The sequence below is a fragment of the Vitis riparia genome, chromosome 7, assembly GCF_004353265.1.
Source record: "Vitis riparia cultivar Riparia Gloire de Montpellier isolate 1030 chromosome 7, EGFV_Vit.rip_1.0, whole genome shotgun sequence".
In the NCBI taxonomy this organism is placed as follows: domain Eukaryota; kingdom Viridiplantae; phylum Streptophyta; class Magnoliopsida; order Vitales; family Vitaceae; genus Vitis; species Vitis riparia.
In genome coordinates, this window is record NC_048437.1 from 26,872,083 (window position 1) to 26,884,506 (window position 12,424).

At 35.2% G+C, this 12,424-nt stretch overlaps 2 protein-coding genes across 3 annotated transcripts; both read right to left on the reverse strand.

Moving 5' to 3' along the window:
* Positions 1-374: 374 nt before the first annotated feature.
* On the reverse strand, positions 375-1,097 carry LOC117918352. Its single transcript, XM_034834935.1, has 3 exons — positions 732-1,097; positions 521-622; positions 375-395 (listed from the first exon to the last, which is right to left on the reverse strand). Exons 1-3 carry the CDS (start codon positions 1,071-1,073, stop codon positions 390-392), a joined length of 450 nt encoding a protein of 149 aa, XP_034690826.1. The 5' UTR covers positions 1,074-1,097; the 3' UTR covers positions 375-389.
* On the reverse strand, positions 684-10,404 carry LOC117918351. Of its 2 annotated transcripts, XM_034834933.1 has the most exons (6): positions 9,850-10,399; positions 8,962-9,173; positions 2,070-2,355; positions 1,902-1,987; positions 1,699-1,790; positions 684-1,566 (listed from the first exon to the last, which is right to left on the reverse strand). In XM_034834933.1, exons 1-6 carry the CDS (start codon positions 10,165-10,167, stop codon positions 1,313-1,315), a joined length of 1,248 nt encoding a protein of 415 aa, XP_034690824.1. In that variant the 5' UTR covers positions 10,168-10,399; the 3' UTR covers positions 684-1,312. The 2 variants fall into 2 exon arrangements, with proteins under 2 accessions (XP_034690824.1, XP_034690825.1); XM_034834934.1 differs by lacking the exon at positions 1,699-1,790 and having other exon boundaries at positions 1,432-1,566; positions 9,850-10,404.
* Positions 10,405-12,424: the final 2,020 nt, after the last annotated feature.

Below are 12,424 nucleotides of genomic sequence, written 5' to 3' on the forward strand. Positions count from 1 at the left end.
ATTTTTTAAAAACACATTAGAAATTATTTCCTTAGTTCTTAAAAACATGAAACCGGTTAACCATTATTTTTAAATTTGTTTTTAAAAATTATTTTTAAGCTAAAAGAATAAAAAACAGTTTTTAAAAACAAATTTCAAAAAGCACGACTTGCCCTAAATTTTTTTAAACAAAATTTTAAACCATTAATTTTTCCTAGTAAAATTCTAAAAATTCTTATACCTTATATAAAAGTTATTATTACCTTCTATGTATAACCAGACAGACACCTGTAAACCAAAATCATATGTATTTTAAAAATAAACCTCGAAGAGGTACTGGTATCCTCTTTTAGTGCAGGGAAATCGTAGCCCATAGGTGGGGCTTGAATGTCCAGGCAACCAAACAGAGGCTAGACCTGAGACATAGGACATCAAAGCTCAGCTGAGTTTCAGTTAAATCAATTTGAAGCGGCACAGCTGTAGATTATTGGATCGAGGCAAAGAAATTTAAAGCATGTTTATGAATTAAATAAGGGATTACCAGCAGCCTAATCAATACTGTCAAGCCCCAAATGCCTTTAAAACGAGAATTGAGGTTACCAGTTGGTAGCGTCCTCTGGCGTAACAAAACCTGAATACAGATCTACACAACTAATACAATGTCAATAGCCATTAGAGAAGTGGATTTGGAAGCTACCCATCAATGAAACAAAAAGATAACCATGATAAATTAATAAATAATAAGTATTAACCTTTAAAAGGTAAAAGAACTTGATCTGAAAACTATTGGTATGGGTGTATATGTGCAGATAAGGGTACAGGATTTCCTTTTTCCAAATTTTCACGAGCATCGCATCAAAAATCACTGAACACTGGTTACAAGGCAGTGGTTTACCACCCAGATAAAAAACAGCTTCATCCACCCTACACACAACAAAACAAGCAAGGCCATGTAGAGACTCTAGTCTGTTGATAATGGCTGCTGGGGGGGCCTGCCTGACAACAAGAGAACTACTGCATGGCAGTGATGAGTCCAACTGGGGCACCCGCCAGCATCCTTTTTGCTTACTGAGCCAGACTAAATCCACAGGCATTTTTCTTCCTTCCCTTTGTGGGCACTGTTTTTACAGAGGAACTTACAAAAATAGACAGATCAGAAGGCTGAACAACGACGCACAAGATCAAACCACGCTGTTTGGTAGGAGAGGAGAGGATGGTTTGTAACCAGAGGCACTTTGGGTTTATCGACACTTTCATTCCAAAACTGACACCTAGAGCTTTTCTGCCTACTTGGAAGAGAATTAGGCACTGTAAGGATATTCCTGCCCCATCATCACCTCCATTGTGAGTTATGGGAAAGAAAGAACTGATAGTCAGGAAGATCAACCTGCAAGCGCTTGAGCCAATTGCCAGCATCTTGTAATAGAGAGCTTGCTTGCAGGAATTCATCGTTTCCACTAGGAGTCAGAATAGAACCTTTCAACTTATAGGAGGCAAGGCCAAAGACAGGTAATGAAATCTTTGGCAATGAGTCAACACCATAAACCTTCCTACCACTCGAACCATGAAGCTGTGTCTGACCTTTGCCTGCACCAATGGCAGAAGAAATTACAACAAAATTATGAACCACAAAGGCAGCACACAGTGTTGAGTGGATTATGTGTTTGTGCCTCAGAGAAAGAAAGGGAGAGCAACAGAGAGAGAGAGAGAGAGAGATACTTCTAGAATGCGTTGATAATGAATGGAAGGTCAAAAAAGATGCATCCAGATCTCGTAGCGTTTGGCCCATAGGTATTCTATATATTGGATACCTACACCCAAACTCCAAGTCATAAAAATTGAAAATCAAAGCAAGAAATAAGAATGACAATGAAGGCAACTAACATTCTAACATCTAATCAGTGCAAATGACAAAGACATACCAAGCTACAGACATCCAACTTGCAGGCAATAGATCACAGCTTCTGTACATCCCAATCTCTGGAAATTGAGCTGCAAGAACTGAAATCTGTGGGGATGGCCACATGTTAGGACAAAGAAATGAATGATGCTCAAGTTAAATAGAATAATCTCCAAGAAATTGGACTTGCCTTATCAGCCAAAGGTTTGCGAATATGTGGTTGTTCCTGTTCCAAATACTCAAATACAAGTAGACCTGGTGAGTTGCAAACCTCAGCTTCTTCACTGGATGAACTCATATGAGACTTCTCTCTCAAAGAGAGTCTGCTCATTCTTTGTGAGTTTAAATTCATAGGATTGTGCTGACTCCATGCACCATCTGCAACACCTTTGGCTCGCCTTTCTGCTTCACAGTCACTGCTTCCAGCACTACTTGTCTCTCTTGAAGATTCAGCATCACTCTCCTCACCAGGCCTCCTGATAGCATATAGAAGCAAATGTTCACAAGAAGCAATGATATACTTCAGCATTTCTCTGCTTTAGTCTAATCATGCATAAATCTAAAGCTGCATTCAGAGAATAGTACTAGAAACAGTGCATCAGATTGAAAACATTAATTTGATCAGTAGTTGTAAACCTAGCAGACTAACATTTAATATATCACCCAAGAACAAGGAACAAAAACAAATAGCAATTTGAGCTGAGCCACTAGGAATAATTCTCTAATTACTGAATGAATATGCTTAACTAACAGTGCTCAAATAAACATTATGCTTAAGTAACTCCAAATGGAGGGAAAAAGAGAGTATAATCAGGATTTAGTCTGTGTTCACTTACGACACAGGACTCATCTGACTTATATGCTATAGTCAGAATGCCTTAAACGGGTCAACAAAGAAAACAATTTGCAGCAAGCTCTTCAACAGTTTACTTCCATCCACATCAGTCTGTGCAAAGCAAGTTTTTCCACCAACAACATCAAAGATAGGCTGATATTATATCTGTAATGGAAGACAATTTCAGTACAATGATAGGAGACTATTAAGAAGTGTTTTAATTAGTATTCAAGCATGTTTCTGAATGCCTAGTTACTTCCAACCATTCAAACCACAAACACAGTAGCTTCAACAGAAAGCTAGCTTTTTTCTCAAGGACAAATTAACAACATCATAGTAATCTGAAAACCTAAATAGATCAAGTTATTAAACAAAACAGCACAAAAACTATCACCTATCTTCTCTACATTGCTTGATGGAAGTGTGGACACACAAATAGGCTTTGAGTGCTTTACAAGTGTTCTAGAACAAAACTGCACCTTTTAATTGGGTAAAGTTCCATTGAAACCTTAAATAATTGGCGTCCCCATTGATTTCAACAAAGCCTTTAAGCTTTATAGGCCAGTTTAGATCCTTGCTCAGAATTGAAATCCGATTGAAGAGATTTATAATGATTTGATCTACCTTACATCCAGGCTGATCCCATCATATTAGAATAATACATAGAGGTCCATGCATTCAAAAATATTTTTATCAGAATAACTTAGTAATTTTAATAAAGTATATCATTAACTAATAAATAACCTAAAATGAAAAATAGCAAAAAAAAAAAAAATCTAAATTCATAAACAGCTTCAGTTCAGATTCATTTTTCAACTTTTTTTTTTCTCATTTTTTAATTTCAGATATCAGATTTAGATTGGAACCCAAATCTCCATAAGATCTTCATGGAATTCAACCTGTTGCCAGCCCTAGTAGAGACTGAATGTTCCCCTAAGCAAGTATCGCAGTAGATGTTGGAAAGATCACATCAAGAACTATCAAATAATCTAATCCTGTTCACTACACATATATGCACTCTACTAGTCTTAGAAATACTGCTAAAGAAAGAAGACAAAAGAAGCATCCCATCCAAACAATTCTCCTAACTGTTTTGGAAAAAAAAAAAAGAGAGAGAGAGAGAGAAAGAGCAAAGGAAAAGATCAGAACTTTTTCAATCACCTATGATAGTATGATCATTATTAGAAATAGAAAAAATCACAAGTTTCAGAACATAAAACCTCCACAAGCACCGGATATTAGGTAAGAACAACTAGCATGTGAATCCTTGTGACCCAAAATTGCACATCTAAGGGGCATATGTTGATATATATATATATATATATAGGTGGTTTAGACATTTGATTTTACTAACAAAAGTGATGTCAAATATCATCTTCATATCAAAGGGAAAAAGCCTCTACAAGCACCCCATATTTACATGACAGTAAAGGATTATATAACTCACTTTTTTTTTTTTTTTTTTTATAAGTAAACACACCAGCCCTTAAATGGAGGCTAACCACTCCAAGAATCCTATAAGGGAACGTGGCTCCGCTCCACTATACAATTTTGTCCAACCCCACACATTACAAACAAAAGAATTCTTAATTTTCTAAATAGCTAACTCCCCCCCCCTTTAAATGCTAATCTATTCCTCTCCTTTCAAACCATCCAAAAAATAAATAACAGAATGGATCTCCAAATTTTTTTTCCTCTTTTTACCCACAAAAGAGCCCTTCCAGCTAAGAACCACCTCCTTTACAGTTTCTGGAAAGACCTACTGGGCACCAAACAAACCAAGGACAATCTCCCACAGCACTCTGGCTACTGTACAATGAATGAGCAAATGATTTACATTTTCCTCTTCGCAACCACATAAATAACAACAATTAGGAAACTGTCACCCTCTCTTTTGAAGCCTATCAAGGGTAAGAACCTTCCCTGATGAGGATGAATATTCAAGATATATATCAAGAAAGGGAATTAGTATTAATTGTAATTAAAGTAGGATTATTATTACTTGGAATTAAATTAGGATTGGTATTTGTTGGAGTCTAATTATGATTAGCTAGTTGAGTTATAATATAATTAGAATTTGAGTCATGATAGGTTATTAGAGTCCTAGTAGAATAGGTTATTAGAGTCCTAGTAGACTTTGAATTTCTTAGAGAAGCCTATAAATAGGCTAATCAATGTAAATCAAAAGAATGAATTTTGATGAATAATATTATACTTTCTTTCATTGCAAGGTTGCAACCCTCAATGGTGAGACTCCATTGATTTTCTTCTAGGTGAGACTCCTAAAAGGCCTTAGTGAGACTCTAAGGTTTTCCATCTTTTCTTCATTGTTTCTTCTTTCTCTCTATTTCTTATCTTATAATTTTCTCTACCATAAAGTTTATTCCTTGTTCCTCTCCTTACACCCTAAAAATAAAACCCTATCCCACCTACCCTTGAGTGTAGGCAACCATCCTAGGGTTGTCCTACATCAATTTTGGTATCAGAGCGAAAATTCTTGGCATGAAGGCATATGTAATTGAGGAGTGGAGCAACGTATGCAAACATGGTTGAAGGCTACAACTTTTTTATGCAGCCATTGGTGAACACACCAAGGCTAAATGAAGAGGAGGATTGGCGACGTACTAGCATCTTCCAAACTCGTGTTGCTTGTCAAGGGAGACTATGTACTTTGATTATTGATGGAGGTAGTTGTTCCAATCTAGCTTCAGAGGAGCTTGTTGAGAAGCTTAATCTAAAGACAGAAGATCATCCAAATCCCTATCAAATAGCATGGGTAAATGACGCATCTATTTTGGTGAGTTCTCGTTGTCTAGTGACGTTTAATTTCAGTAATAATTTTGAGTTATCAGCATGGTGTGATGTTTTGCCGATGAAAGTTGCCCATATTATGCTTGGAAGACCATGGCTTTTTGATGAAAGGGTCCAACATGATGGCTATGAGAACACTTACACACTTGTACGCAATGGGCGAAAGAAGATCCTTCGTCCAATGAAGGAAATTCCACCACCTAAGCAACCAGAGGAAAAAGTAGCACCCTTGAAACTAGAAGAGCCATCAAATATTCTTATTAAAAAGCAAGTCGAAGTTACTAGAAAGGACGAAGAAATCATCAATGATGAATCTAGAAAGCAAGAGGTGATGAAACTAATCTTAGATCAACCAATAGAAGAGCTCAAAGAAGTTGAAGAAGTTTTAGAAGAATCGATGTTTGACTTCCCAAGGCCAAACATTATCGTGAGTGGTGGCAAACATGAAGAATCTGCTGAAATTTCTTTTGAATATAGGGAATTCAAGAATCTTATTCTTCCACAAAACAATTTATAAGAAGAGTGTGGGAAACAACTTCCCACAAGTTTGTTGAAGACACATAATTATTTCAAGAATTATCAACTTGTTGCACAACATCAAAAAGTTTTTCGAAGTCCAGTATTTGTCTTGCATGAAATTGAAAAAGTTCAAGAGATCTTGAGATCTTGTCTTACCATGGGAAAGAGACGACGAGGAAAGAAAGGGTGGAAGGCATTGCTCGGAATTTCAATTGATCGTGGAAAATCACTAAAACTCGAGGTCGAGTTTTTTTCTAGTCAGGGGGAATTGATGAGGATGAATATTCAAGATATATATCAAGAAAGGGAATTAGTATTAATTGTAATTAAAGTAGGATTATTATTACTTGGAATTAAATTAGGATTGGTATTTGTTGGAGTCTAATTATGATTAGCTAGTTGAGTTATAATATAATTAGAATTTGAGTCATGATAGGTTATTAGAGTCCTAGTAGAATAGGTTATTAGAGTCCTAGTAGACTTTGAATTTCTTAGAGAAGCCTATAAATAGACTAATCAATGTAAATCAAAAGAATGAATTTTGATGAATAATATTATACTTTCTTTCATTGTAAGGTTGCAACCCTCAATGGTGAGACTCCATTGATTTTCTTCTAGGTGAGACTCCTAGAAGGCCTTAGTGAGACTCCTAGAAGGCCTTAGTGAGACTCTAAGGTTTTCCATCTTTTCTTCATTGTTTCTTCTTTCTCTCTATTTCTTATCTTATAATTTTCTCTACCATAAAGTTTATTCCTTGTTCCTCTCCTTACACCCTAAAAATAAAACCCTATCCCACCTACCCTTGAGTGTAGGCAACCATCCTAGGGTTGTCCTACATCATTCCCCCAAGCAGCTTCCACGCAAAAAACGCTAATTTAGTTGGAACATTCTCCACCCAAATGCCATTTTTAGGAAACATGGAGACACTAGGCTGATCAGCAAGCTATACGCTTTCTTAACACCAAACTTTATATAACTCACTTAGCCATGTATAATTAAGAAACCCTGTTTAAATTTTGATAGTCATTCACAAAATGTCCCAAACATTCATAATATATGAGCATAATTAAAAATAAATAATGGGACTGTGGGAGTCAAACTTAAAAGCATGACAATGTGCCTCCACCCAAACATATTCCTCATATGGACAACATAAGGAAAAACATTACTAGACTGAAAGATGCCACAGAAAAAAGGCAACTGAAAGATTTGGATACGGAATTGAGAAAATTTTAGATAAAATATCGATTCAAAGTAACTATAAGAATGCAACATCATTTAGATTGAGGAGTTCTAAAAATGCTTGCAGCCAATTTCAAATGTAAAAGCATTCTATCTACCAAATTGGTCTTTTCAGACAAACTTATTGCCATGGCCTGAGACAATGCAGATATTAGTGAGACATTATTGGGTACATAAGGGCCTGCAATTTTTAATTTAATTAACCATCTACAAAAAACAAAAGAAAAAGGAAAAGAAATAAAAACAACAATAGGGTTAAATCACATGAAATGGTATAAACCAGAAAAAAGAAAAGATGTCACAAAAAGGTAATAAAAAATGGAGGTAACAACTTGAAACCACTATGACAAATGTGGTAAACCATAACAATCTCCCAAACAAGGACCTAAATCTATCCAGTGAACAACACAGCCAGGTAGAAGAAAAGCATAGGGTGCCAGTGGGAAAAGATTATACTATTTTTTTTATAAAAAAAAATTATTTTAATAAAAATACATCACCATCATTTAAAGAGGTAACATAAACATACATACATACATACATATGTATATAGATATAGATATACAAATGAAATATCTAATATTAAAAATAGACTGAGACAAACAAAATAGAAAAGAAATATTTCAACAACATTTGCTTCACATGATTGTGAGGGACCGCATGCACATAGATATCTTCCCACTATTCCAAAAAGAGATTAACAATAGGGGGGAAAACAGGGGGGTGGGGGGTGTGGGGGAACAAAATACAAAAAGCAAGCCACATCTATTTTACTTTATAATTTTAGAATTCAACCATCTGATCAACAAACCAATTAAGTTCCTTGCTATATTGGCCAAACAGAATTATAGTTTAGTCAGGGATTGCAAAATATTCAATGCTTGAAACAAAAGTAACTGTCCCTCAAATTTTGATAGGGTCTAAGAAATTGTAACAGTCATTACAGGCCGAGGAAAATGATTGACTGATGAAAATGGTTTCCTCCACCAATTTCCATGACTGAAACACAAATGTTAAGAATTTGGATACTTATCATACACCAAGTGTATAGGAATATTTCCAGTCATGTCCAACTGCCCAAGGAAGGAAGGATTAAACTATGACTGTTGGAAATTGGAGGACATCAAAAGCTTGTATGCAAAAATCCAATAATAAATAAATTAGAAAACAAGAGAGCAGGGGGATGCAGTTGTGACAAATATTGCCACTAAGGACAGGTAGTTACACATGTCAACCGAAACTACAACGATAGCACAATCACCGACTGTTTAAGTTTCACTTTTGTGATAGAATTAGGTGTCAATAAAAACTACAAGATGGTTATTTTAAGGATAGTTCAGTATAAATTTCACTTTGGCCATAGAATTAAGTAAACTTGTATCATTTTGAGATAGATTCCTGCCCTTCAAATTGAGAAGACATAAAACTACAGCTAACAATGACAGACTTTCTTTTTCCGTAGCTAAAATACAATGAGTAAAGAAGAGAGAGAGAGAACAATTAACACTGATCAGCTGACATGCTGCCTCGTAATTTAACACCAATTCAAATTAATCATTGCTTACAGTTATTAGCAAGGGGCATGTAAAGATAACGGAAAATTAGCAAGCCTTAAATGCATAAAACTCCAACCAGATGTCAATGAACATACAAAAAGTGAATGTAATAATCTCACCTCAGCCATGACAAGGGCTTCCGTGGGTCTATGTACAATTGTATGCCTGACAAGAACGGAACATAATACTGTTTAACAGAATCACTTCCATTCAACAATAGAGGCACTCCCACCCCATATACACTCCACTCTTTGAAAGATTCCCACAAATCCCCAAGGAAGAAGAATGGATTGTGATCGATTTCTCGAGTTCTCCATCCCCTTATGCTTGCCTACAAAATCAAAATACTACCAATTAACAAAACAAACAATAACCTATCAACATTTGGCCATTGAACAGAAATGTAGGAAAAGGGACAAGAGAATAAAATTTGGAATCCTAAATTTCTCATCATTCAAGTCTGAGAAAACTAGAACCTCCACTGAGTAAGCCTAACACAAGCATTTTACTTTGTCGAGTTTAAATGCATATTCTTTAAAAAACACAGACAACAGAAACCATAATCCCCAATGCTTCTTCTAGTTGCTGAGAAATCCTAAGAAAATAAAAGGAATCATGATATTGAACCTTAAAGGAACAAAACGAAAACAAAATCAATTTAACCGAGCCAACTACAATTAGGAGTTGAAATTTTAGCTTTTTGGAAACGCAGAAAACATGATCCTAATGCTCCATTTGGTTGCGGAGAAAAAGTTAAGACTTTTCTCTAGTCGAAACCTAAGAAAATTAAGAATTACCACTCAACTGGCCTAACACGATCAATTAGCTTACTTTCGCCGAAAATTCCTCTCTTTTACAAGCAACACAAGCAGCACAAAACGTAACATAAAAAAATTTTCTTCCTTTTCTTTCTCGCAATTTTCTCAGCTAGCAACCAAACAGATACTAATACGAATAAGAGGCAAGCAAGCAAACAAATTCCAAAATCAAAACCCCCAATTTTCTACCTCCGATGTGTACTGAGCCGGAACGACGGGCGTCACCGATTCCACAAGCCGATCAATGTTTGTCATATTCGCCACCGGCCTCGGCGGCGATGCCGAACACACTGAGGGTTTCGACAATGTCGAATCGTCCGAGTCCGTCCGCGCCTCGGCCTCCGCCGCCGGCTCCGACCTCAACTGCTTCTGCTGCTGGTGCCGCCTCTGCTCCACCTCCTGCTGCTGCTGCAATAACAGCTGCTGATGCCGCCTCATCGCCGGCGAGTTGTATAACCTGTCGCCACTGGGCGTCCGCGACACCGCGAAGCCTCCCGAGCCTGACATTACTCCCAATTCACCAATCCAAACTACACTTAACCACTACAGATCACGCAAAAACTTCAATTAATGTCAAAATCTTCGAAAATTAGGGTTACGAGAGTAGAGAGTTAGGGCAGCCAAGTGTGAGTTTGTCCATTTGGATTGGATTGCGAAGAGAGAAAGCAAAGACTCGACTGCAGACACAGAGAAGATGTTTTATATTTCGCACAATTTTGCTGAGGCTTCGACCAATTGGAGGTGTGTGATCATGACGCCACGGCCCCCGGCCCCTTGTGACTTGAATTGACGCATGTGCCCCTATTTGTTTCTATTCAACATTTTCTCCTCTTTTATTTCTGAATTCTATCAAAACATCTCTTGATAATATTGAGATTTTGTTGTGCTATAAGAGTGCATGCACGCCACGCGTGGTGGGGGTGGGGGTGGGTGTCTAGCTTTGATCCCATCGAATATGCCAAAAGGTGCTTGTGTTGCTTTCTCTTCTAAAGTTTGTGGAGTAGATTTTTTTTTCTTTTAAATACCATCGTCCCATGAATTCTCTAATTTCGTATTTGTAAGTAATGGTAGATTTTTGCAATGTTTTAAGCCTCTAGACTGAAAAATGTAATTAATTTCATACGATAATAATAATAATAAACTATTTTTGAAAGTTATTAAATTTGGGTTAATTTTGTAATTTACGTTTTGTTAGTAGATTCCATGTCATTTGTAATAAATTGGTTTAATGTATAACCATAATCTTGTCATTTGACCTACTCTATGACCAAGTATCAAAATTCACGTTGCCCCATTGCAACATCTTGAAAGGTGTTAGTTGAGAAAAATTATGTCATTCAGATACAGTTTCACATTATGCGTTGGATGTGCACTAAATATAATTATAGAATTGCTTTTAGGTTTTTTGAGAAGATTAATGGACTAATCAACCTTATATCATATCGACCATGAAAGAAAAGTAAGAGCAATTATTATATCAAATAATCAATCAACTTTGCTTGAATGGCTCGATCAATTCAACTTGTGAATGAATTATTTGTAATGCAATGTAGAGTCTACACATCGTAAAAATGTCCAAATCAATTGATCATTCAGGCAAAGTTAGAATTTGTGATATTTTTAATTATAGTTTGTATATGATGTCATTCTAATCTCAATTAGTTATAATTGTAGGAAAAAGATTCACTGATATATATTTGTAATTAACATGTTGAAGAAGATGAGAATCAATAGAGTTTTTTAGAAGATCATATATATATATATAGGGTTTTTCCAACTTTACACCCATAATCTCTTAATCAAATTAAATCAATGTTTATTCAACATATTTAAGTGAATTTAAGATTTTAAGATGCTTTCAAATAAGATCTCTTAGACAATCATTAATTGGTCAGAAAGTTCAAGATTGGATAACACATAATATGTACATTCATAAGTGGGTATTAAATCTTACCTATTAGATTGTCGAGCAGTTATCAAAACTCACAATTTATTACATTATAAAGATTTTCCATGTAGACCTATTATTGCTCGTGATTTCATATGATTTTGGCTTACATCATATTGGTTAAATAGTCATATATCAAAATAAGTATAAATTGAAAAATAAATTGTAATTATTTGCAAATAAATCCACGACCATCTATTCGAATATCTGATTAATCTTTCTAGGTGTATATCATTACAACGAAAAAGGAATTCCTAAATAATTTTGAAAGGGTCTATTAAGATAAAATATTTTTTTTCTTAATTATATGTAACTTATATTTACATAAGTCACTTAACATGTATATTATCATATTCATCCAATATTAATTTTTGAAAGCCTATTAAGATTAGATGCAATGAAGGAGATGGAATTAAGAGGAAAGAGGAAAAATAATTGGAGAGAAGTAGAGAGGGTATTCTCGAAGATGTTCTATGTGGACAATGCCTTTTATATGCTTAAAAAATGATAATTTATACTATAATTTATGATGAAATTAACAAAATTAAATTAACCAATTGCATAGTAAATGTAAAAGGAGTCAAATAACACATGATGGCCATTTACCGTTAACATAGTATTTGCAGTACTTCCTTTCGCATGTCCACCATACTTTGATCTTTTAAGATCATCTCATTTAAATATTTACTAATAAAACACAATGGCATAAAACCTGTACACAGAAAAAAAAAATACAAAACGAAACATTACATTAACATCCTCTTATAAATATGTTTTTCCTCGGTTGATATAAGTATAATTTTTTCTACTAATTTA